The sequence below is a fragment of the Equus przewalskii genome, chromosome X, assembly GCF_037783145.1.
Source record: "Equus przewalskii isolate Varuska chromosome X, EquPr2, whole genome shotgun sequence".
Lineage (NCBI taxonomy): Eukaryota > Metazoa > Chordata > Mammalia > Perissodactyla > Equidae > Equus > Equus przewalskii.
In genome coordinates, this window is record NC_091863.1 from 99900291 (window position 1) to 99921753 (window position 21463).

Sequence of the window (21463 nt, forward strand, 5' to 3'; positions counted from 1 at the left end):
TTATGGGTTTTTGGAAAGAAAACAATAGAAGTGAAATACCCATGTCATTCTATCATATCAGGGCATATATGATTTCAATCTGACTTATCACTGGTGCTGTTAACTCTGATCACTTGGTTAAGGTGGTGTCTACCAGGTTTTTCCACTGTGGAATCACTGTTTCCCCCTTTCCATACTCCATTCTTTGCAACTGAGCCAGTAAGCCTAGTCCACACTCAAGGAGTGGGGAGTTATGTGCCCCCTCCTTTAGGTGGCATGTCTATGTAATTTATTTCAAATTCTTTTGCATAGGAGATTTGTCTCTTTCTCACCATTTATATATTTATTCAATCATTTATTTATATCATTATGGACTCATGGATATTTACTTTATTCTCTGAGTTATAATCCAATATTATTGTTATTTATTTTGTTGCTCAAGGTGTACAATGAACAAATTTGAACTAATGAAAAGATACAAAATACTGTTTCAAGAACTGCCGAATATAATTGTTTTCAAGTACACGTGGAACATATATCAAATATAATCATGAACTGGGCCATAATGATACTTCTAACACATTTCCAATAATTGAAATCACAGAGAATATATTTTCCAACTTCAATGCAATTAAATCAGATATCAATAACAAAACTATATCTAGAAAATCACCATATTTGGGAAATTAAGAAACAGATTTTGAAATAATTTTTGGATTAAAGAAGCCATTATAATGAAAATTGAGTATTTTGAACTCACAATGAATATATTCCATATCAAAACTTGTGAGATGCAGTTAAGGTGGTATCTGGAGGGAAAGTTACAACCTTAAATGTCTGTATTAAAAAGAAGAAAGGCTGAAACTTAAAGAGCTAAGTTCATGAATTAAAAAAAATTTAGTTCAAAGATTGTAGAAGGAAGAAAACAATAAAGAAGATATGAAAGACAAAATACACTGGACAATTAAGGAGATTATTGTATTTGGGCTAATGCAATCAGGTGAATATTCCCTAATGAGGAATGTCTCAAAGAAAAGGAAGGGGATCTGGGGTTTTATAGAAGCAGGTAAACAAGAAACTCATGTCTAAGTCCTATGGGAGTCATGAGGAAGGATGGCGATGATTTTATCTGACGCATGGAGGGAGAGTGGAAGTGGTTCTTCTCCAGGGACATGTGAGGGCAGGGTGGTCCTTCACAAGTTAGCCAGATCACAAAAGGGTGGGAGCATAAGGCTCAGATAACATTCGACATTGTTAGTAAGAACAGAAATTAATGAAATAGAATACAAAATAATAAAACAATAGAGTGGACCAGAAACACCAAAAGTTTTTCCTACAAAAAGACCAATAAAATGGACAAACCTCTACCAAGACTGATCAAGAAAGTAAGTAAAGGTCTAAATAATCAATATCAAAAATGAAAAATGAGACATCACTACATATGCTGCAGACATTAAAGAGATAATAGGAGTATATTCTAAATGACTATATTGGAAACTTTAGATGAAGTTGGAACATTCCTAGAAAAATATTACTTATCAAAACTGACTCGAGAAAAACTAGGCAATTTTACTCCTACTCACTCTTGCAAGCCATGTCTCTATAAATTGAAAAAAATTAGTGAAAGTAGTCAGGCTTTTGTCAGTACTCCTTTCTTCAGTCTTACTTATGGGAATGGAGGTGGGTTTGGGAGCACCAGAAAAGTTTTCCCCCGGGTTCTCTCTTTTAAAAGTTTACAGCATAAAGTTGTTCCTCTTTCCTTGTCTGGCTGCTGTTGATGAATTTGGGGCAGCTAAAACCACACTATTTTGTCTTAATTTAATTAGGAATGAACACAGAATACAGCAGAATGAAACAGAATTACTTAATTTCAACCCACCTCCTCCCAATTTTTATATGGTTCTTCTTATGACAGCCCTTAGTAATAGCCAAGCACATATTGTATGGTAATGGGTAAAGGGGAGCAGCTAATGCAGGTAACGCTAATGTGTGTTGCTTTCTAACAGTCTAAATTAAAATATAGTTAAAGACGAGAAAAATCTGGAATAGTATATGGTCAGAACGTAGCTGAGTCCAGTGGTCTACAAACATTGCTTCACAGATCCACTGCATCAAGATCACCTGGGGACTATTTTGTCTGGGGCCAGGCCTGGAGATCTGCATTCTACAAGTCCAATGGGTAATTCTGATGGACATTTAGGCTTGGGAACCACTATCTTGTGCTATCTCTATTAAGTATCAATTGTCTCAACTGTGCTATTATATTTAACATGACTGTTCAATAAGTTCTGGGATGCAGAAATTCTGTATTTGTAATCAGACTGAAGTATAAACTAGAAAGACCATTCTGGAGAACAATTTACCAACACATAATAAAACTGGAGATGCACGCATGGGGAAAAATCCACTCCTAAGCATATACTCACAGAGGTACACCATGAGACACATACAATGTTGTTAATAGCAACTGTTGCTAACGGTGAAAAAAAAGGAAAATGCACATTCACAGAGTAGACTCTTAATCAGCAGTTAAAATGAGTGAATTAATTTAGTTATCAACATGGGAAGATTTAGAAAACATCATGTAAAGTGAAAAATGCAAGTTTGAAAAAGTTGATAGCATTTACCACAGAGGTAATACTATATATTTGTTCATGGATAAATAAATATTTATAGAAGCATACACAGGAAGATATACACCAAACTTGGGTTACTTTTGGAGAGGGAAGGTGGAAGTGGGAGAGGGAGAAACTGCGATGGAGGAGAGCTTTATTTGTATCACTAACATTAATTTTCTTTCTTTTTTTTGTGAAGAAGATTGGCCCTGAGCTAACATCTGTGCCAGTCTTCCTCTATTTTATGTGGGATGCCGCCACAGTGTGGCTTGATGAGTGGTGCTAGGTCTATGCCCAGGATCTGAACCTGTGAACCTGGGGCCATCAAAGTGGAGTGCAGAAACTTAACCACTACGCACTGGGCCAGCCCCACATTAATTTTCTTTAAAGAAAAAGATCTAAAGCAAGTGTGCAAAGTGTTTACGAAAGTGTTAAATTCACTACTTCCTAGCTGTGTGATACTGGGCAAATTATTTAACCTCAATGAGCCCCAGTTTCTTTATCTGTAACATGAGGTAATTGTACATACAATTCATGGAGTTGTTTGGAAGATTGAATGAGGTAATATATACATTTTTTTGCTTAGTCACCACATAAACACTCCCTAAATTATAGCTGTTATTATTATAAGCAAGAAAGTGTCAAAAGCATTCCTTCAGCTGTGGGTCAATAAGGGAAGATGGGAAAAGGTGCCTTCCAGAGAGAGATGACATATGACACTTCAGAGCAGAAGTCCCTCTGGTGATGGTACAGAGCTGAGTGTGCCCTTGGGCAGAGAGAACAGGGCTGAAACGTTGTCTTGTCATTGAGCTGCTCCACTGGGTACAGTGTCTGTCTCCCCTGAAACATTTTTATGAGTTTGTGTTTATTAGGGTGGTCATGCCCTTACCCGGCACAAGGCGCTGTACGATCTGGGTGCGTCTAAGCTCTAATCCCAGATTTCCAGAGAACAGGATGGCAGCTCCAGAGAGTGGTCTGCTATCTTCCTATCTCCTGCCTTGTGAAGAGCAGGACAGTAGTGGAGGGGGGAACCCAGGCACTGGCAGAGTTGGTGAAGAAGTCACCATTCTCTCTTCTCAGCCTTGAGGCAGGTCTGGAAGGAGAACTGATTTCTTCTATCAGTGGCTTTATGGGCCTGTCCTCCTCAGGTTAGGTAGATTTGGATAAAGTCCTACCAGCTCTGCCTGTTGCACTCCTTTCTAATAGCAAAATGCGGGCCACCAAGCAAGTATCAAAAAGGTTACAGGAAAATCACAGGGATACCTTAAGTGGCATTTCAAAAAGAGGCGTGGGGTTGGGCTTTTCAGTACTACCCTCAGCAGAGAAAAATAGAAGTTCATTTCACCTTTTCCATTTATTTAATCATCAGCTATAGCCTATTGACCTTTAGGTATCCAGCACCCTCAAAAGTCTCCTTGCCATCAGATCAAAACCAGAGCAGTAGTCATTCTTTACACTCTACTATACATGCACTTACATTAATAATGTAAATGTATTTTGGAGGTGGTACCATTGGCAAGCTATTTCTAAGACCTGCTAGGGCAAAAGGGCTTCTCAATTTCCTCCAGTTCTAGTTCAGTGATTTTTCTCAAAGGTTGTATCCCAGTTTTTCTATACCAGTCAGTCTCTGCTTGTCCTGAGATAACTAGCTGCTCATAGATCTGCCACCTGGTTGGTTCCATCCCTTCCGCTTCAGCCGCCTTCCTTTGGCACCAAAGTCTTAAGACTCTCAGATCCTAGGGGTTTGAGAACCCATTCCTCTTAATTTCACTGCACGGCACGTGGCTGATGACTCATCTGTCCTTGCCCTCCCCTCCAAGGGTGGTGATCCAAGTATCACTTACCAGCAAGTTAGTCGGCTAGAGCTTAATGCCCCAGAGTCTCTGCTTCCTTGAGTTCTCCAGGCCACCCCAGAATGTGAGCATATGTAAAAGATTGTGCTTATGAGTGTGTTTGTGGCAGGAGTGGGGGTGAGAAGACTTAAAATTATGAATGATTTCAGTGAAAATGTTCAATAGTGATGTTACTTACAGATACTTGAGAACTAACATGGAGAAAGGAAATGCAAAAATGCAGTCTGTATAAAATGAATTTATGAGGTCTGCTTACTCTTCATGGTTAATTTTACCATATGCACGATAATGACAATGTATACTGTCAATATGGGTCAGATGAAATTGATTGTAGGCTATACTTACTTACAACGTGACATTGTGTTCAGCTATGCTCATACTCGTGTTGATTATCTGCTATGATTTCCTACCCGTGTACTCTGGGAAAAAAAGATTCAGGGAATGTGACTCTAGCATTTCTGAGATTAACTGCCCAGGTGCCTCCTCTTTTCTTTTGGCATATTTTGGGCAGCTATATTGCAGAGGTCACTATGGGTGCAAAGTACAAGAAAAGAAAGTATATGTAATAAAAGGTGCAAATTTTCCTAAAGCAGTGTAAAACTGTTCCTCCGTACTCAGCATATATAGCTTATATTTACTGTATATGCCTTTTCTCTATTCTATTTACCACTTTTGATTCCTGGGAGATTACATCTGCACAAGCGTAGATACATACTAATATGATGAACTTTAAAATGTTATTTTCCTTCCTTTATCATCAATGATTATCATTTAAAGTTGTTATGAAGGCTTTGTGACAGAGGTTATACTAAAATTGAAAGTATACTAACTTACTGAAAATCATGTAAAAATTAGCTATGTTTTTAATGTGGTTTCTCAGATTGATTAATTTATGCAATTGAATTGTTCTACTCTCATGTAAACATATATTCACACTTTGCAAACTTGCACACCTGCAAAGTAGAGTGTGGTGGTATTTGTGATATTATCATTGTTTCATCAAGAATGATAACTCAGTCAGGTTACTTTTAGAATCTCACTTTAAGGCCACATATATCACCCTCATGTTTCAATACAGTGGAAATTGATTCTATAAAGGTCTTAAAGGTCAAAAGTATCTTAAATTTAATAATAATAATTTTAGAACTCCTTGGCATTTATGAAGTGTTATCGCATTAATTTAGAAATAGTTGGAAGTTGTTATAAAGTTTAACATTCTATGAAATCATTTTCCCAAAAGAGAGACGCATCCGTTTGGATATGGTGAATTTTTTTTTCTTTAGGGATGTGTGTGTCTTTAAAAAAATTACTTTTCTTTTGGATTGAAAGCCTGGACATTAGATTGAAACCATGACAAGGATATCCCCTTACAGTTTTCAGTCTGAATTTTAGCCAGGATTATAGAAATCATGGAATAGTCTCTGTTTCTCCCTCTTTCTTTCCTTTTCCCCTGTCTTCCATTATTCCACTGTTCCCTCCCTTTGGCATTTATAAGCACTATCATGTAACTGGAACCGTATTAGGGGCTAGGGATCTGAAGATGAAAGGATACAGTCTCTACTCTCAGGGGACTAAGTCTAGTTGGCGAGAAAGAAGAGTAAAATTATTACGGTATTTGTTGTGGAGTGGTCAGCAAAGTCTTTCTAGAGGAGGTGACGCCTGAGCTGGAAGGATGAGTGAGAGATGACAAGGAAATGAAATTAATCTTATTTGGAATATTAATGTTTTTTGGCTATGACAGCTTTCTTTATACCAAAAAGGGCAGAGTAGGGAACCCCAGGGCTCCATCCCTCTATTAATGCAACTAATGAACTGCCAAAACCTGTCAGAATTCACATTTGCAGAACTCTGGAATTTAGTCGAAAACTTAACAGCAACCACAGGAAAGCTTGATGAAGAAAGAAGCTGCTGCATTGAAGCAAGAGAGTTCTCTGGTGTTTTAAATTGTCTACCTACCCTGCTGGTGAGCTGGGAGGCGGCCATGAAGACAGTAGCCTGTGCTGCTGTTGCAGGGTGTCAAGTACCTGAGGGAGCAATACAGACCTTATTCTCGAAGAATTGTGGTTGTATATTTCGATCTGTCTGGTGGCTCCTGGAAGGACCAGTGCACGAGGGCTTGCCTTTGTTTCACCCAATTCAAAGCATTCCTACATCTGGGGCAGCTTCCCAGGTGGCATTTGCCAAAAGTACTTAAAGGCAAAAAAGTACTGACCATAGCAGCCTGGGGCAAGGGATAACAGTCAGGACAAGCAAGAGACAGATCAAGTAGCCTGGGAAGAAAGAGTTTGGGAAAGGAGATACATTGGGGAATGAGGGCTTTTAAAAGATCCTGCATAAATCAGGAAATTGAGAAGGCCTTGTATATGCCCAAGACTGGATACATGCTCAGAAGTGGCCTAATCCCCAAAGAAGATTCTAAGCTTTCACCTCTGGCTGACCTTCGGGCTCTGCACAAGCAGGAAGTAAAGGTGAAAGCAGTTGTAAACGGCCTGGTTAAGCACTGAAGGAGTGTCCCAACACAGAAGCAATCTCCAAAGAGCAGGGGAGTTTAAAAAATTCTTTAAAAAAATATTTTGGGCCTTCAGGTATTTATAGATACTCTGTCAATACTAGCTGACCGCAAAGCTAATGGAACACAGACTTCTGTGGTTACGTATGATATAGAGCAGAAACTTCACAAAAAAGATTTAGAAAAGTAACTAAAACAACAACCGCAAACAAGCAGCAGCAGCAAACAAAACAGAAATTGAGTTAATTTTTGCATATGGGCTGAGATAATATTCTACCTCCATTCTTTTACATGTGGATACCCAGTTATCTCAGAACCATTTGTGAACGAGGCTAATCCTTCCCCATTGAATTGGCTCCCTGGTTGAAAATCACTTGACCATAGATGTATTTCTGGACTCTCAATTCTATCCCATTGATCTGCATGTCTATCTATATGTCAGTAATAGTCTGTTTTGATACTCCAACCTTGTAGTAAGTTTGGAAATCAGGAAGTATGAATCACCCAACTTTATTCTTTTTAACAATTGTTTTGGCTATTAGGGTCCCTTGCAATTCCATGTTAATTTTAGGATCAGCTTTTACATTCCTGCCAAAAAAACGCTGTTGGGGCTTTAATGGGGATGGCATTGAATTTGTAGATCACTTTGGAGAGTACTTCCTTCTTAACAATATGACATCTTTCAATTCACGATCATGAGATGTCTTTCCATGTCTTTGGGGTTTTCTTTACTTTCAGCAATATTTTGTAGTTTTCACTGTATGTCTTGCATCTCTTTGGTTAAAGTTATTCCTAAGTATTTTATTCTTTTGATGCTACTGTAAATATAATTATTTTCTTAACTTTCTTGAAATGGAATTGTTCACTGCTAGTGTACAGAAATACTGATTTTTGCATGTTGATGTTGTACCCTGCTACTTTGCTGAATTTATTAGTTTTAGTAACTTTCTTGTGGATTCTTTGGGAATGTCTATATGTAGGATCATTTCCTCTATAAAGAGAGAGAGTTTTACTTATTCCTGTCTAATTTGAATGTCTTTTATTTCTTTATCTTGCCTGATTGCTCTAGCTAGAAGTTCCAGGATGATATTGAATAGCAGTGGTGAAAGCGGCATTCTTGTCTGTTCCTGAGCTTAGGGGGAAGGCTTTGACCCTTCCACCATTGAATACCATGTTAGCTGTGGCTTTTTCATAAATGCCCAAATGTTGAGAAAGTTCCTTTCTATTTTGTTTTTTGAGGTTTTCTCATGAAAGTGTGTTGCATTTTTTCAAATGCTTGTGTTTTTTTTGTATCTATTAGATGATCACGTAGGTTTTTTCCTTTACTCAAGTAATATTATGTATTACATTGATTGATTTTCATTATTGAGCCAGCCTTGTTTTCCTCAGATAAATCCCATTTGATCAAGTTTTGTAATCCTTTAAATATGCTGCTGGATTCCATTTGTTAGTATTTGGTTGAGAAGTTTTGCATTGATATCAATAAGGGATACTGGTCTATAGTTTTCTATTCTTTTTTTTTTTTTTGGTGAGGAAGATTGTCGCTGAGCTAACATCTCTGCCAATCTTCCTCTATTTTGTATGTGTGACACCATCACAGCATGGCTTGATGAGTGGTGTGTAGGTCTGTGCCTGGGATCCAAACTCATGAACACTGGGCGGCTGAAGCAGAGGGTGTGAACTTAACCACTATACCACTGGGCTGCCCCCTAGTTTTCTATTCTTGTGATGTCTTTGTCTGGCTTTGGTAATAAGATAATACTAGCTTCATATAATGAGTTAGAAAGAGTTCCCTCCTCTTATATTTTTAGAAGAGTCTGAGAAAGATTTCTGTTAATTCTTATTTAAATACTTGGTAGAATTCACCAGTGAAGCTGTTTGTTCCTGGGCTTTTCTGGTTGTCTTTTTGACTACTGATTCACTCTGTACTTCTTATAGGTCTGCTCAGATTTTCTATTTCTTCTTGAATTCATTTTGGTAGTTTGTGTGTTTCTAGAAATTTGTTCATTTCATCTAGATATCTAATCTGTTGGCATATAATTATTCATAGTATTCTCCTATAATCCTTTTTATTTCTGTAAGTTTGGAAGCAAAAAATAAAATGTCAAATTTTAGTAATTTGAATCTTTCTCTTTTTCTTGAAGAATCTGTTTGTCAATTTTGTTGATCTTACCAAAGAACCAACTTTTGATTTCATTTATTTTCCTATTATTTTTTTTCTCCTCTATTTTGTTTATCTCCATTATAATTGTTATCATTTTGTTTCTTCTGCTTGCTTTGGGTTTAGTTTTCTCCTCTTTTCCTAATTCCTTAAGGTAGGTAGTTAGGTTATTAACCTGATAATTTCCCTTTTTTTAAATATAGGCATTTGCAGCTATAAATTTCCCTCTGAGCACTGCTTTCACTGAATTCCATTAGTTTTGGTATGTTGTGTTTTTGTTTTCATTGCTCTCAACATATTTTCTAATTTTCCTTGTGACATTTTTCTTTGACCCAATGGTAATTTAGTAGTGGTATTTAATTTTCACATATTTCTATGTTTTGCAAATTTCCTTCCATTATAGATTTCCAATTTCATTCCATTGTGGTCAGAGAACATGCTTAGTATTATTCCAATCTTTATAAATTTATTGAGATTTGTTTTGTTGCCTAACATATGATCTATCTTGGAGAACCTTTCATGTACACCTGAGAAGAATACGTAGTGTGCTGTTTTGGGGTTGACTGTTCTGTAGCTGTTTATTAGGTCTATTTGGTTTAGAGTGTTGTTCAAGTCTTGTATTTCCCTACTGATTTTCTGTCAAGACTTTCTATCAATTATTGAAAATAGAGTATTGAAATCTCCAACTATTCCTGTAGAACTTCCTCTATCTCCCCTCCATTCTATTTTTGATATGTATTTTGAGACTCTGTTGTTATAGGCATACATAGGGTGCACATATATTTATAATTGATATCTTCTTGACGGACTGGCCCTTTTTAAACATTATATAATACCCTACTTTTTATCTTAATATTTTTTTCTTAAAGTCTACTTTTTCTGATATTTAGAGTGCCATGCTAGTTCTCAATTGCTTACTGTTTGCACAGAACAGGCTTTCCCACCTTTTTACTTTCAACCAATTTGCATCTTTGAATCTAAAATGAATCTCTTATAGATAACATTTTTGGATCATGTTTTTAAAAAAATTATCCATTCTGCTAATGTCTGCCTGTTAATTGGAGTTTAATCTAGTTTCATTTAATATAATTACTGATAAGGATAAGGAAAGACTTCTGATATTTTACTATTTGTTTCCTAATATGTCTTATATTTCCCCCCACCCCAATTCCTCCATTACTGCCTTCTTTTGTGTTTCATTGATTTCTCTTTTTGTAGTGTACCATTTTGATCTCTCATTTCCTTTTCTGTATATTTTTTAGTTATTTTCTTAGTGGTTGCTCTGGGAATTACATTTAACACATTGACTTATAACAGCATATTTTGGACTAATACAAACTTAATTTCAATAGTATACAAAATCATTGCTCCTATATAGCTCCACCTATCCCTTATTTTGTTATTGCCACAAATTACATCTTTATACATTATGTGCCTGTGAAGATCGATTTGTATTGTTTTATGCAGTCATCTTTTAAATCATATATTAAAAAAGAGGAGTTAAAAAATACATTAATACTGTCTTCTGGATTTAGCTACGTACGTAGTTACCTTTAGTGTGTGCTTTATTTCTTTGTGTGGATTCCAGTTACTATTTAGTGCAGCCTGAAGGACTCCTTGAGCCATTTCTTGTAGGGAAGCCCAGATCACGAGAGGAGCACCTAGTCCAAAAGAAGAAGACAGCTTTTGAGAATAGAGTCGATTAGGTAAACATGACAGAGAATTTATAGGGAGAGTTCAGGGAATTCATGGCTCAATCACTGGATTTTCTTGATGACAGGAACTCCAAGTTCACCTGTGCAGGATGAGGAAGGAAGTGCACAGACAGTATGAGTGACTGTATTGGAGGTTTGAAGTATCACCTATGAGTTATGAGAGATGGAGCTGAGAAAAGAGTAGAACTATACCTACCTATGCAACTCAACCACCCAGCTAGGAATTCCTTCCATTATGCTGGATATTATTCTTCCAAAGTTGTTGGAAACAATAAAAAGCCTTCTATGGGCTCACTGCAGCACCCAGTGCAGCCATCTGGCCTGTTCGCCCCATAGGGGGCACTCTGCCAAGGGACGTCCATCCCAGCAGGTCTTGCGGTGTGACTCAGAGCGCATGTCTATGACGTGTCACGCTGTCGCGTGGCTCAGAGCTCATCTCTGTGACGTGGGACACCGTCGCCCGGCAGGAGTTGGCCTGGTGAGGGAGTCTGCGTGCTCTGTGAGGAAAAGGAGGGAGTGAGGAAGGGAAGAGGCCCAGGAGTTGGCCAGGACTGGGCTAGGACTGAAGGAGGACCGAGCAGGGAGGCGGGGGTCGGAACTGTCGGCGGCAGCAGCCTTCACCTGCCGCGCCAGGGGCCGCATCGCCTGTGAGGCGCTCCGCTGACTAGGCCGCGGCGGCCATGGCCATGGACTACGGGGACCACGCCAGCGGGTTCCGCCACAACGAGGTGATCAAGTTCATCAACAATGAAGTCCTCATGAATGGGGGAAGTCTGGATTTCTACATGGCCTTCCGCTCGCGGCCCTGGAATGAGGTAGAGGACCAGCTTCTGGCCGTCGTGGACGACCCGCAGGTGCCAAGTCCCATCAAGAGGGCCTGCGCCTGGAGCGCGCTGGCCTTGAGTGTGCGAGTGGCCGCGAGGCAGCAGGAGCAGCAAGCGCGCCTCGTACGGCGCCTGCAGGTGCAGTTAGAGGAGCGTGATACTGCTTTCTGGGCTCTGACCTCCCAGCTACAGCAGCTGCGACAGGAGCGTGAGGAGATGGCTGCGCAGCTGCACTGTGCAAGGGCTGCCCTGCACCAGGCACAGAATGAGTGTGATATGCTTCGTGGGCGGCTGCTCCAGGTCGAGAGGGCAGCCCAGGTTGTCCCGCTCACCCCACTGGTCCCTGGAATAGTGCCTGGGCCTCCAGTCGAGCAGCTCGGGGCCGCAGCATGGCCCTTGAATGCAGAGCAGCAGAGAGATGTGACCATGGGGGTGCATGGTAGGCTGTATTTTGAGGCCCCCATGCCACCCCCGACAGCTGTTTCTTATGTGCCGGGACCCCCCAGTCCCTTGGCCCAGGCCATGCAACCCCCTCTGCCAACACCTGTGCCATATCCAGTTTCATGCCACGCACCGTTCCCAGTGGGATTTCCATTCATGCCACCTCTACCACCAGCAGTAGTCATGGGAGCAGAAGCTGCAGTGGTCCCACTTCAGATGCCTCCTCTGGAGATTTACCCACCTGGCCCATGGGCTGCAGTGGGCTTCCAGGAGATGGCCCCACCACAGGATCAGAGTAGCTACATCCAAGAAGAAGGTCCTGAGGTCCTCCAGGGTACAGTCCCCTTGGGGGAAATCATAAGCCACAGCCAGGAAAAAGGTCCAGAGGAGCCTCAGGGGATAATCTCCCTTGAAGATAGTTCGAGACACAGCCAGAAAGAAGGCCCGGAGAAGCCTCGGGGGATGGTCTCCCTTGAAGATAGTTCGAGACACAGCCAGGAAGAAGGCCCAGAGAAGCCCCAGGGGATGGTCCCCCTTGAAGATGGTTGGAGCCACAACCAAGAAGAAGATCCAGATAGGCCCCAGGAGCTGGTTACCCTGGGCGACAGCAGGAACCACAGCCAGGAAGAAGGTCCAGAGAAGCCCCAGGGGATGGTAGCCATAGGAGCCAGTGGGAACCACAGCAAGGAAGAAGATCCAAAAAGACCCCAGGGGATAGCCCCCTTGGGGGATAACAGGAGCCAAAGCCAGGAGGAAGATCTGGAAAGGCCCCAGGGGACTGTCCCCCTCGGGGGCAGCAGAAACGACAGCCAGGGAGAAGGTCCGCAGAGGAGTCCCCCTTTGGGGCCTATCAGGAGCCACAGGCAGGAAGAAGGCCCACAGAGGCCTCAGGCGACCCCCCTGGGGGACAGCTGGAGCAGTGGCAAGAGAGAAAACCCAAAGAAACGGCCGGCTCAGGGGCAGAAGGCCAAGCAGCCAAAAGGGAAAAAAGCCTCCAAATCCCAGCACCAGGAGAAGTCGGCCTCAGGCTGCAGTTCAGTAAATTGGGACTGCCCGTGTTGTAAAGCGAAGAATTTTTCCTGGCGCAAGGCCTGCTACAAATGCAAGAAAGTTCGTGTGGCAGTTGAGAGTGAAGGCCTGGACCCAGGACAGACTCACTGATTTCAGGAAGGTGGGTAAGAATGGAAACACTCCAAAGAAAAACCAGTTTTCTGAGACCACGCTTCTGATAAAAAAGTAACTCGTTTACTTCACAGAAAATTTGAAAATCAAAATTATGATATAAAAAGTTAAAAAATCCATTATCCTATTACCCAGATTAACTACTTTTTATCATTCTGAGTACACACAAATATATGTATATATATTCTTATACATTTATTTTAACAAAGATAGACTACTTGTAAGTATCACACTTTTTAAATAGGGATTTCTCCTAACTGCACTTAGGTTCACAGGTGGCGGATTCTGGATGACTGATGCTGGTTGGTTGACACCCTGGAGAAGCTGAAGTGATGAAGACTCTCTTTTTTCTTTTCCATTCTTTTCTGTTTTCTCATTAACCTCTTTTTCCTGAAAATGCCGTGTCTTTGGCTGGGAACAGCCATGTGTTTTTAGTTATAAGCTTTATTGGATTTTAGATGCACGACTTTTCCTTGAAAATGCTATTGTTCCTCTGTAAACTACAGTGTTCATGTGTGCTTCTTTTTGTTTCGTTTCAGTTCTATAGGTGAGGGCCTGTTTTTGTGTTTCTGAGCCCCGCAGAACTAGTTTGTTGCTGAAGAAGCTGAACCTGACCCATTAGAAGATGTCCCAACAGCCTAAAGAAATCACACCTCGATTCTGACCGACCTGTGCTGCAGTGAGACCCTGACTGGCTGGAGCCGAGAAGAGTGAGAAGTCAGGGAAGAAGAGATGCTTTGGCACCCATTAGGGGGAAAAGGAGGGCAAAAGAATTTTGTTAGATTTTAGTTTCTCTGTTGGGACAAGGAATTAATTCATAAGAGTTGGGAGTTTGCATTGCTAAATTCTATAGATGATAGTAAATTTGATGGATTTCATTTAATTCATTAAAAAAATAGTTATTGTCTAGTATGTGTTAGGAGCTAGACTTATATATTAATATCTGGTGCACACATTATAACCTCATTTGGTGAGTTTGGTTAGATGACAGGAGAGAGCCTAATTTGCGATACAAATTATATCAGGAATGACTTCTTTGCCTTGCATGCAGTGTGGCCTTTGGGTAAACCCAACTGAAATAACATCCACTTATTTTTGCAGTTCCAGGGGGCAACATCAAAGACTTTTATCAAAAGACTTGAGTGACAGAACTGCTCATGTCATTGGTCCCAGGGGGGACAAATGAGCAGTGGCAAATATTGAGAAAGTAGCCTCAGGAAAGTGCAGGCAGGAGTTTTCTGACACTCTGCTGATTTCCTCCCTTGAGAGGGACAGCTATTTTCCTTGCTGTCTGAAAGACCACTGGATGACTCTCTTAAAGGACAGTGCCTGGGGGAGTGTTGGCTACACACTCGAGCCTTCAGGCTCAGGTCACCACCATCCCAAGGTCCTTTCCAGTCAAGAGTGGATGAAGAATGAAATGGATTCCTGGGACTGACATCGTGCTGTGGATGGTGCTTCTCTTGGGAGGACTAACTGGATTAAAAGCAGAACTGGACTGGGACAGGCACTCTTGAGAACGCCCCTGGGCCCCTTCTCTTGCACTTGGTGTGTTCTCTGTGGGCTCCCCCGAGGCAGGTGAAGCCCAGGGGCTTGGCAGTCTGAACAAAAGGTGTCCTGAGTTACCCCATGAGATCCCGGCTCACCAAGCTCAACCTTTGTCAGGAGTTTTCTGATTCTAACTAGTAATAAAGAGTGTGCACTTGCCTGCTGTGTCTTGTGTAGTGTGTCTCTCAGGGCAGGTTTGCTCAGAGGTGGCAGCTTAAATCTGCATCTCCCTTTTATCCCACTGAGGTCAAGGAAAGTTCAATCTCATTCACTATTGAAGGGCCCCCCCTCTTCCTGTGGGTTACCCAAGAATGGGAGGGGAGGGGCTTCTATGGGGTCTTCAGTTCCTTGTGATTGTCCCTGCTCCCCTCACTGTCCAAGTCCACATGGTCCCTTGAAGGTGGGCATCTCTGCTTCTCCTGGGCCCATGGGGCATGAGAGGTGAGGTGGGGAGGGGACTTCTGTTCAGGCTGGGAGCCCTAATGCCTGGGGTCTGGCCTCCATATGTGCACCAAGAATCCATTTTCCTGAGGCCCTGTCTCTCTGAGCGGAAATTTCCCTCCTGTTTCTAATAACTGTCCCCTGCCTCCTATGCATAATCCCATCAAGGAGATCAGGATTCTGGAAAACAGCCAAGCTTAGATGGTCTGCTAACAAAATAAATGTTCCCTGAAGCAAAGAGGGGTGGAGTCTGGCTACCTTTTTGGTATAGGGACAGGGATGGGTCAGAGAACAGAGTGATCCTGCCCCACCAGCTTTCTTCCCTCAGAGTCCTGACTACCAGGAGGCCTCGGTTACTTGGGAGGGCTCTGGGGAAGAAGGGGACCATTAGAGACGTCAACCCAAAGCTAGGTTTTCTGAGTCAGAGGCTGGATTTGTGATACTTTTGAGTGTGCTGATAGCTCCCTGGAATTTTGCAAAGATGAGACACAGATGAGAGTTGGGAATTTTCTAGCATAATCCATTTTGATGTACCAGCAGGGCATTCTATATCTCACTACAGTTGCTTCATTTATGGTTTCAAATGGATTCTGCTGTTCATTGGCATGCCTTTAGCTCTGCACAAAAGCAGACTCATCTTGTGCGTAGCTTTTATATAGTTTAATATGATTACAGTCTTTCAGGGCTGACTTTTTCCAAAGCAACCTGAATCGTTGAGGTTGTCAAATCACTACTTTCTTCTGGTCTGGTTACACACAAGAAAAGGCAGTGGGTTTCTGAGGCAGGAACCTGGGCTTTGGAGTTAGAGAGACCTGAATTCAGTTACTCGCTCTGCTATTCACTAGCTGTGTGACCTTGAACAAGTTACTGACCTTCTCAGAGCCCCACTCAGTGGTTCCCTTTCTCTACCCTCAGGGTTCTGCTCTGGATGTTGTGGTAATGAGTATAAGGGATTATTAATGATGGTAAGAACTACCATTGAGTGCCTACTATGTGCCAGGTACTCTAAGCACATTACCTTTTTGGTGACTGTAAGATATAATAGGTACCCATATTAATAATTCTTCACAGTATTATTACTCACATTTTACAGATGTGCTAACTCAATACCCAAATTTGAGAATTGATGAAGCCTGGCTTCAAAATAAAATTTCACTGGTTCTAACGTCTGTGTTCATTCCATTACATCACAGTGCCTTAGCACTTTTCCCCTTACCAAGTAGTATATTTGCCTGTGAACATGGATCATTTTTGCCTAAACCCAATGAAATGACTGTAACGGAGATACTTTGAGGCCTAGTGGCAGGCTGGTGGTCATGGAGCTGCTCTTTTAGAACCTCCCAAGCTTTGGAATATGTGGCCAGCTACGCGGCCAGTGATTAGGACCGTTTATTATCTCGGGACTGCAAAAAAAAAAGGATGGTAATTTAGGCAGTGGGAGTGACTTGTATTTGACTCAGTAGACTGGTCTCATGGAAAGTTCATAAGCCGAGTTTAATACTATTAAGAGAGAATCCATCTTGACTGCTTATCTAAAGTCTGTCTGAATTGCTTGGTTTTCGTTTTAAGTGAATAAGGTGCCAGCTGTAACAGTACAATATATATGCATATATACTTTTCAGCAAGGAAGTAGGGGGAAAGGAGACTTTAAAAGGTTTAGATTCATGTTGCAAAATGGAGAATGGAATTGGTGTTTTTTTAAATCATGGTACTAAATCTATGACAGAGTGGCAAAGAAATGCATAATTTCCTTATCACTTACTTTGTAAAGCCTCAACAGTGAATAGTAGCAGATTCGTATTATGTGGTGTAGGTACTGTGCGTAGCACTCTTGAGCGGTTTCCTCTCTTCCAGCACACGATAGAGTGAGTACATCCACTGGCACTAAGCCTCGCATAAACTTAAGGATGCTAAACAGCCCTGGCCTATGACTATATGAGATTGCCGTTGAACAGTTTTTCTCATTGACTATGTTTGTTCTTTGGCACTTAAGACAAGTGTTCAGGACTATTTGGTTTGCTGTTGCAAGCATTCTGTTCAACGGACCTAAGAGAATCCCTCCAGTAGGTCAGATCCTGGCCCATCTAGCCCAATTTCTCTGGGGCATAGAGCAATTGTAGAAAAGCATCATATCCTCCCTAGTGTTAATTTTAGAGGTAAGAAATGCCAATAGGAATCTCTAGCTTTTTATTACTCTACAGATAAGCAAAGAGCACACATGTAGGGAAGGCTTCCTATGTGCTGGGTACTGTGTTAGACTCTGTGGAAGTGATCATTACTGCCCTTGATGATCTCCTGTTCTGTTAGAAGAAATAAGACAAATATGCACCAAACACTAGTTATCAGCCTTTTCATCAATTGTTTCATCATATTTTCTGGCCTGTAGATGTCAGTTTTCAAAAGATTCTGTGTATCAAACAGCATTATTTAAGAAATGATTATTTTCTCCTTTAAAATTAAGAAAGCCTATATATTTATAAAGTTTCCTCACACAAAGTTGATACAATTCAAAGAAAAACAGTCACTTGCAGTTAAGTTTAGGATTTTTGTGAGGATTCAATGAATATTATCATTATTACATGCAGCCTAGTCACAGACAAATGGGCCATTTTACTAGGCTCTTTGTAATACTGACAATATCTCAGAATCTATCATTACTACCTTCTTAGTCTTTTATGAATTTGGGGAACACAAGTTGGGAACAATTTTTGTAGAAAGCTAGTAGTTTTAATACGTGTGAAATACCAGTAAGTGCTGAAGGATTTTAGAGGAATCCAAGTTCAGTATGTACCATTTTGGGTTGCAAAGGTTCCATGATAGCCAGATGGTTTCAAATTGTGCCCCCAGTTGACGAAAAAGTTGCTAGGAAAGTTGACTTTGTTTTACTTCAAAATAATATGCAGTATTACAGCTTCACTTGTGACATTCTCCAGCTTTTTGTTTTTTTATGTTTATACCTACTATTTTAGGTTTTATTTTTCATTCTGCACTACATTACAAAAATAATTACACACAAGGCAGAAACCTGTGCTTACTTTTGTGGTAGGCAGCATTAAACCATACCCCAGTGTTTATAAAACGATGACAAAGAGCTCTCTGAAGGTTTTGTCTGTAAGTAAAAGTTTTAGGATATTTAATCTCATTTCTTTTTTGCTTGATATATATTTACTTTGATCATTTTAGTGAGCCATATTGGTTCCAGGAAAGAAAAGGACTGAGCAAGTATTGAAAAGGTCAAGCCTTTACCACTACAATTCCTGATATTGTCTAGACAGTTTTGAAACTTCAGAACATATATGACCTGCTTTGTAAAAGACTCATACTATTGAACTCCCCTCTGATCAACGTTTCCAGCATTTTTTTCATGAAATATTTATTACTGAGAAGGAAAAGAAAAATAATGCCAATGCTGCATCTGTACCTACAAAATGTATTCCGAAATGCACCATTAGCTGTTTTGTTTGCCGGGTTATAATATTTCATTTGTATTTACAAATCTGCTTAGGGAAACGTTTATATAATCCATTTCATTCCATTCCTTTGCCAAATTTTGGTGTTTGTGGTATACAGATCAAAGTGGTCATCCATGTTTCAAAACATCAGAGGTTTCTTAAAAAATGTTCAGGCAGAAAAAAAAATGTATCGACAAGACAACAGTCTCTTGGACTTTAATCTTTTAGTTTAAGCTCCAGTAGTGGAACGTTATTTTTGAGCTTCCAAGACAGAGAAAAGAGTTTTTAAAGGAGAGCTGGAGCCTCTTTTACAAAGAACTGATATTTTCTTGTACTGATCTCATACCGAGTGCCTCCAACCAGGATGAAGGGAGGTAGAAAGAAGATTCGGTCACCATCCAAAGCCGACTGGGTTGATGAGACCAAAAGAGCTACACGATGATTTATTTGTCTGTCAGGTGCTTGAGGTGTGGGATGTGAAGAGTTGTTTCTTTTTTTTTTTTTAATGATTGGCACCTGAGCTAACAACTGTTGCCAATCTTTTTTTTTTTTTTTCTGCTTTATCTCACCAAATCCCCCGGTATATAGTTGTATATCTTAGTTGCAGGTCCTTCTAGTTGTGGCATGTGGGACGCTGCCTCAATGTGGCCTGACGAGCAGTGCCATGTCCGTGCCCAGGGTCCGAACTGGCGAAACCCTGGGCTGCTGCAGCAGAGCGTGCGAACTTAACGACTTGACCATGGGGCCGGCCCTGAAGAGTTGTTTCTATAAACCAAAATGAGGCAGACCACAGGCTAGGCGTTGGTAAACGATGAATTTGAACGAAGTCAATGTCAGAAATGATATACTCCGTGAAGTGAATAAGAGGCCACACTCTCTGCAGAGAGTTCTCTCTACAAAGGAAAAGAGGAGGGGGAAAGCAAGGGAGCTAACTAGGTGCAGGTAGTGTGTTTGGACCTGGATGTGCAAAGAGGAATACGACGTCATCCCTGTCTTCCAGGAGTTCACAGCTAGTAGGAAAAAGAAACTTTGAGTGTCTCTTGGGTTCCAGGCATATCACATATGTCATTTCATTTTATATTCACAGGGAAAGGTAAGTAAAACTGGAGAAAAGTGGCCTTTATTTGGTCTAGAAAAAGGGGAAAAAGGAGAATTGGGCGATAAGACCTTACTTGTGTATCCAAGTCTGCCCAGTATAGAAGATGCCCAGACCACCTAAAAAAAAAATAAACTACTCAGTGTTCTATTACTTTGGATGGATAAGCTAGCTGATGATCTAGATTACAGACCTGTAAGCCTGGGAAAATAGACCTCAACTCTGTAAGAGCCTTCCAAGACATCCTAACCAATGAGATCCAGGCTAAAATAGTGTATCTGATCTCATAAGGCATATAGATATAGACATGCTACAAGTCAGGGCATGGGAACATTTGATACTTGAGAAGTGTAAGAAGAATATTCTAGAAGTCAAAATTACAGTTGCTAACTAGGAGACTGAAGCCTGACCAATGCAGTGCAGTGACCTCAGAATTAACATTGGGTGGCAGAAGAGAACAGCGGTGAAATGCACAGGCTCTGAAGTCAGTGGCCTGTGTTTAAATCCTGGGCCTGACACTGACCAGTTGTGCCACCTTGAGCAGGCTACCCAGGCTCTCTGAGTTTTGGCTTTCCCATTGGTAAAATGAGGATAATATAGTATTTGCTACATAGGGTTATTGATATACATAAATGAGATAAAACACGCAAAGTGCTTAGCAGGAACGTCTGGAATGTAGTATGCGGTTAACAAATATTAGCTGTTATTCCAAGAATAAAACCTTAGAAGCAGGCAGAGCTTCGGCTAGAATTAGGGCGCATCCTCTGAGTCAGGAAGGAGGTGAAATTAGGACAAGTAAAAGGAACTGTACATGGCAGACAGAAAGATAAAGAACTTGCTGTCTGGAGCAGATGGTGCAGGTTTAGAATATAAATTGAATTAGATGTCCCTCTACTGTGCCCCTAGAACCCCATCCTTTCCTCTATCACAGCTCTTAATAAGTGAGTTGTAATTGTCCATTTGCTTGTCTATCTTCTTCACTAGACTATGAGCTACTTCAAGGCAGGTATGTGCTTTTCTTTTCTCCAACCTAAGTACCTACTACAGTGTCTGTCACACAGTAGATGCTCATAAATATTGGTTGACAGAGCAAGCATATTAAAATAGGCTTAAATAAACACACACAACAACCCTCACTCTGGCTTCTCACTTACGAAAGAGCATTAGAAAAATTAGCCTTGTAGATACACCCAGATATTATCAACAGGAGGTGCTCTTTTTTTAAGACATTTTTTTTCGTTTCTCATTTTTATAAAGGAAGTGAATTTTAGTAAGTGCCAAGAGAATGTGTAAACTCACCACAGGTGACAATATCATAACACTGTCGCAGGAGAATTCACACCTATAGATGAGCTAGTTGAAGAACAAAGTTAGTTTTGAAAGGTTAGAGAAAAAGATTTTGAAATGTCAGATCCACTCTATAAAACTGACCACACTTGGCACCATCCTTTTAATCTACTTGGGTCTGAGAATAGCCTAGGGCATTTGAAATGAAGACAATTAGCACCTCAGACAGAGCATCCACATGTAAAGTTCTGTCACCTCTCAGAGCCCTCAGGAGGTGACAAGTTTAGATAAGAAAACACTTTCAACCTTGGCTGACAGCTTGTCAATGCTTTTATATTTGATTTAAACGGCATCTATATT

General features: G+C 40.8%; 1 protein-coding gene across 1 annotated transcript; it reads left to right on the top strand.

Moving 5' to 3' along the window:
• The first annotated feature begins 11232 nt into the window (after positions 1-11232).
• On the top strand, positions 11233-14986 carry LOC139081004 (testis-expressed protein 13D-like). Its single transcript, XM_070604356.1, has 2 exons — positions 11233-13268; positions 13819-14986. Exon 1 carries the CDS (start codon positions 11513-11515, stop codon positions 13256-13258), a length of 1746 nt encoding a protein of 581 aa, XP_070460457.1. The 5' UTR covers positions 11233-11512; the 3' UTR covers positions 13259-13268; positions 13819-14986.
• Positions 14987-21463: the final 6477 nt, after the last annotated feature.